A 5,665-nucleotide genomic window follows, 5' to 3' on the forward strand; every position below is an offset into this window, starting at 1 on the left:
TTTATTGGTAGATACTAGATATCCTCAAGAAGACGAATCTAGCTTGAATCCTTGACATCAGTGTACACACGAATCCCACACCTTCATCCCCACACAACATGCAACTGATAAACATAGTTGATAATGACTACAATCACAGTACTAATATGATGGGAATACGTAATTGAGTACTTTCATTGCTGTCTCATATCCAAGGAAACAAGCCTGTAGAATGTGATACCATAGCAACATGTTCATGATTAGGGTGTGTGGCTTACAGCATTAGCAGGGAAGGCTCTCAACAATATTGGGGTTAGTCCCCTGAAGAGAGCTAAGAATCCTTCCTCCTTTATCTGTGTGTGAAAGTGATGAAATCACTGTCACCATAACAACCATCACTTACCAATACCCTGAACACCGACCTGATCCCGTGAGGGTATTTTCCCTCTGGTGCTGTGTACAAAGAAGGAAATGGATATAACATGATATACTATACTGTAGCAGGACCATGTGCAGTGGTCGGTAAAACCGTTCCATGTAAATTTTAGGGGGTCCTGGGATTCCGGAAACCCCTTCTGAAAATTTAACTTGTGGGCTTGCAGCAAGAACACCAGACTGGCTTAGTGTGGCAGCAAAAACTTGTAGATAATAGGACAGTATTGCAATCAGTCTAAAATAGGACATGAATACTAGTCAAGGAAAACAATGACAAATGCTCACTACAAATGTTGACAATATCACATAATGTTTAAGGCACTTGTTGGGGTATGACTAAACTGATTTATCACTTTTCTCTCATAAAAGTTATCTATCATACAGTCAGTACTCACCAATTTGGTAACGAGACTTCAGAGTATCTTGAACTATACATGACAACCAGTTGAACACTCCAGCCATTCCTCCAGCAAATAATACCCTCAATGGGCTGAGGTCATGATGACTGGGGAGAGTGATAATGTGTGAAGTGAGAAGAGTTAGGACTTATCTTAAGAGCTCCTTTGGTACAGCCTCTAAAGTTCTGGTGTAGTGTGTGTGTGTGTGTGTGTGTGTGTGTGTGTGTGTGTGTGTGTGTGTGTGTGTGTGTGTGTGTGTGTGTGTGTGTGTGTGTGTGTGTGTGTGTGTGTGTGTGTGTGTGTGTGTGTGTGTGTGTGTGTGTGTGTGTGTGTGTGTGTGTGTGTGTGTAGTGTTGTGAATGTGTTTGTGTGTGTATATGTAGAACAGTGTTGGTATGAATGGTGGCTGAGAATTCATCATGTATCATGTGCTATCATGGGTTAGATAGTTTACTTACGATTTCCCCTCTGGTGTCAGAGCTAATAGTAATCCTTCATAAGTCATGAAGTAGGTACCACTAGCTGGAACATCTGTAATGATGTCATATTATGTCAAAGTGACCACACCCCTCATTACATACCTCTTAGCAGTGTTGCCATGGTTCCCCGGTAAATATTTCTTATACCTCCTTCACGATATAATTGTCTAGCACAATCCCAGGAACTGGCATACTTGACTGCACCCTTTTCACCTTGTTGGATCTGAGAATGGAGAATGGGAGATTACATGAAGTTGATTATTAGTCAGTGTGGGTAGGTAGATTTTCAATAATTTAGATAGACCACAGGTATGTGACTTCCTCTAGTTAGTTACTAACTTGAGAAGTTGCTCACATGACCACATTCAGCCACTGATGGTACCAAATGATCATTATATGAGGTAAGGAAAATAGTGACGTGGGTGGGGATGATAGACTAACAATTAACATTTAAGAGGTCTAAATGTATCGACTGGGTTTACAAATTAAGATGGATTTTTCTAGAATTAGGACTGTATCGTTGAATTTGAAGAAGAAACTGGATAAGGACATACAAATGTGTAACCTTTACATCAAAACTAAAACTGAACAACATCATTCACGTAAGCTAAATTATGTAACAAGTTATAGTGAATCCCTCTGTTGTATAATTTATAGTGTTATTATGTAATTGTCACATGAGACAATAGTTACTCACCTGCATCAAACACTTGATCCGTTCTCCTGGGGCCATTATTGATGTAGTAAACACTCCAGCTAACATTCCAGCTAGGAAGTGTTGGGGTAACCTACAACGTGTTAATGACATCATCAATATGTGTTAGTATTGAACTGTAACTGGAGAGCTGATTACATGGGGTAGGGGTATTTCTATCACGGGAAAGGAGATAACACAAATAGAGTTACTCTAATAGAGAATTCACCTGTTGACAATATACTCTAATAGAACAGTCATTTAGGTGTTTGGGCTCTCCTTATAATGAACCTTATCCGCAATGATGTCATAATTGACAAAATTGCCGTGTTTTGTGTGGGCACTTCATATAATGTAATCACTAAAATGAGATTTGTTTGTGGATTTCACAACATGGAACTCTTGATGAAACCATAGGATAATAAAGGTAAGAGACTAGTTAGCATGATGTGGCGATGTGAAACAACCAGACTTAAGTTTTGGTATCGACGCAAAACCACGCACACTTGTCTTGTAAGTATGTATGCCTCACCTTGCCCCTTGCTGCAGTATGTAAACGTTAACATAGCAAACCGCCAAGTGTCCACGCTATCGGCTGCCATTTTGTGCTTTGATGTCATTGCAGATGAGGTCCATATTATACACTAGTGTTAATGTTGTATGCTATTGGTCATCAATCTTTAAGGAATCAATAATGAAAATCGTATTATGGCCCCGTGAAAATGTAAATTGGCAATTTTACAAACCACTCACAACCCAATAGCAGTAATTACATAGTCATGTTGTTTTGATTATGTTGCATACAGCAGTACAGTATATATCCACAAGAGACTACGTGGTCAGAGGTTGGACATGCTCTTAAATATATTGCCCCTAATTGCATTCTTTATTTAGCATTCATGTGACCCTCATTAGCCACAGTGACTGGGGTCAGTTAGACCATAGATAATGTATGTTACATGGATTGGAAACGTCCGTATTATTTACATAGTGACGTCATGGGCTATCCTCGTTTCGCTGCGGCTATCCTCGTTTCGCTGCGCGTAAACTTTATGACCTCGACAGGTGGAAGATGTCGCTGTTCTTGTAACCAGCAAATTAGTGTTTATTGTTTAGAGCTGGGTTAGTTACCATCTACACTAATTGGAGGCTGGACTGGGTAGGGACGCTGGAGAGTAGTAAACAACAGCGTAAGAAAGTTCAGGTTCAAAGGTGAAATACGAAGTGTATATTTAGCCGGTACCGGTTTGCAAACACTAACGGTTATTGTGCCGGCACTAGTAGGTTGCCCCGAGCATTCAACTTTAGGGCACGCGTCTAGTAGGTTGCCCCGAGCATTCAACTTTAGGGGATGCGAAAAGTAGTTCCTTAGCGTTAGGGGTAGGCTAGGGTTCACCTTTGGTTTCTTCTTCACTCTTGTTCACTTCAGTCGGATGTTTATAACGTAGAAACTAAATAATATGACTAGCTGCAGCACCGGTGGTATAATCGTTACAAACATTGCTTATGAGTACGGATGCCCGGGTTCGAACCCTCGTTTAGACAACTTTTTTTTTTCGCTTTCTTAGGTTTTTTGTACAAGTTTTTTTTAATGCACGTAACATTCTAAGTATTATACCCTCCACTGCCGGCAAAACAGTGTAACCGGTACCGGCTCTATATAACCTGCCGGTGAAATATGGTGTTTCAAAACGGTTGTGCAAATTTCCTGAAGAAACAGAAAGTGTAGCATTGTTTCTTTGCTGCTGTTTACACCACTTGTAGCAGGTAGAGTGTAATAGGCTAGCTAGATATTCACTGCTTCGCTGTATATTTCCACTGCTTCGATAAAACTTCAGAAAACAGGCACTACTTTGTGCTATTGTTTAGCCCAAGCTGAGCAATACTGTAGCTTAAAATTTATTTCAATGTATCACACATTTCTTTGGTTGTGTAAATGCGGTGACGAGAAGTTGGCTGATAGCACTGCTGCTGAATTATTAGCTGTTGCGTACCTGCCATTGTCACCTGTCGCAAACAATATTTCTCCCAGTGCACACAGACACGCCGTGTTCTTGTTCAGTACACAACGCAACACAATAAACAATGTAAAAGGAATGTCCGCACCTTCAAACTGGCCTTCAAACAAGCGAGAGAAAGCCAAACAGTCACTCAACAAATTTCCCAATCTATTGGCGCACCGTAACTAGGATAGGAAAATAATTTAACGGGCGTTTCCAATCCATTAGGAACGCATACATTATCTATGGTTAGACATACTTCATGTAACCTTCAAGGCAATGTAGTTTGTACTAGTGTTGTTCACTTTCACTGAATAACCAATTAATTTATCGAAGATTTCCAAAACTTCAGTAACCAATGATAAATATTAAATAACCGATGATCAGTTCCCAATTATTTCACTCAAATACACACTAAAATTTGAGTGCTGAACATACTAATCACTGTAATTTGGTGACTGGATCTTGGTATAATGTTAATGTCAATTACACTGTACTCAAACACATGTGTTTGTTTACTGTTTTGAAATAGTGGAATTTAATTGTATCGATTAACTGATTATCGTCAATTATTGGTGACCAATAAACTGGTGATTAAAATTTGTAGGTACACAGTTCTAGTAGAATATGATCGTGACAGGTTTGGTGATGTAGTCTACACCAAACCACAACTTATTAATTTCACCCAGAACTCAAGTATAACAATGATGCTTCACTACATTATACTGAGATCAATTTATTACCCTCCTCAAAACAATTTTTGCATAATTTTACTGACATTTACAGAGTATCTGCTCCATGGTCTTCTAGAACAGATGTGAGGCCTCCAGGAAGCTCCCAGTTGTTTGGTGATGAATTCCAAGTTGTTATGTTATGAGGTTGGGTCAGTTTATTATGAAATACAATAACTTCACATGTATGGTGTAGATGGTATTTAACACAACATGAGCCTAAGGTGACATCAGGCCTAGAAGAGCATCACATCCAATAAGCAAAAGCTTATTAATTACAAGTGACTTGTCAAAATAACATCAGGGTCATCCAAATGAGGTTGCATGATCATACACACTCAACTACCTCACATCTAAAAGGCGAATTGAACCCCTAACACTCCAATATGAGTAACATGCACACACACACACGTACATTCATGCGCACACACACTCTCACACACTTACTAACATTAAGGTATCGTTGCGGTCCTTCATTTGTAGCCTCTTGCCAACAGAGTAACCAAGGAAACAGACAGCATATAGTGGTGTTATACCAACCAAAGGTGCAGACATTCCACGATACAAGCCTCTAAACCCTTCCTTCTGTACTGTCGATCGAGCACAATCAAATGTTCCTGTAAACATTGGTGGTTGTCCTGGCAACGGTTGTGGCATTGTCTGCAGCCGAACCTACACACCATCTGATGTCATATAGTAATGTTATGTGACGTCATCTATCACCTTGATCGTATCCAGGGGATGTCCCGTGCATACAAGGGCAACGCCCCCCACTCCTCCTGCGGTGAAGCTCTTAATAAAGGAAGGTTCCTTGTAGGTGACTTTGTCTTGCGTCATCTTATGCGCCTCAATAATACCCTTGTGATATCTGGAAACTGTGACTGCTTACACCGGGCTACTGGGGAGGGTCAGTTTGCTTCTATCCGATCCCTCGTAACGCGCGGGAGCT

At 40.2% G+C, this 5,665-nt stretch overlaps 1 protein-coding gene across 1 annotated transcript; it reads right to left on the reverse strand.

Annotated features, from left to right (window-relative positions):
• Positions 1–103: 103 nt before the first annotated feature.
• Positions 104–5,662, reverse strand: LOC136253152 (mitochondrial carnitine/acylcarnitine carrier protein-like). Its single transcript, XM_066045782.1, has 9 exons — positions 5,440–5,662; positions 5,168–5,388; positions 1,989–2,079; positions 1,394–1,514; positions 1,271–1,343; positions 810–919; positions 383–432; positions 258–332; positions 104–204 (listed from the first exon to the last, which is right to left on the reverse strand). The coding sequence occupies exons 1-9, from the start codon at positions 5,551–5,553 to the stop codon at positions 142–144; spliced, it is 918 nt and encodes a 305-aa protein (XP_065901854.1). The 5' UTR covers positions 5,554–5,662; the 3' UTR covers positions 104–141.
• Between the last annotated feature and the right edge of the window lie 3 nt (positions 5,663–5,665).

Source organism: Dysidea avara, chromosome 4 (genome assembly GCF_963678975.1).
Source record: "Dysidea avara chromosome 4, odDysAvar1.4, whole genome shotgun sequence".
NCBI classification, from domain to species: Eukaryota; Metazoa; Porifera; class Demospongiae; order Dictyoceratida; family Dysideidae; genus Dysidea; species Dysidea avara.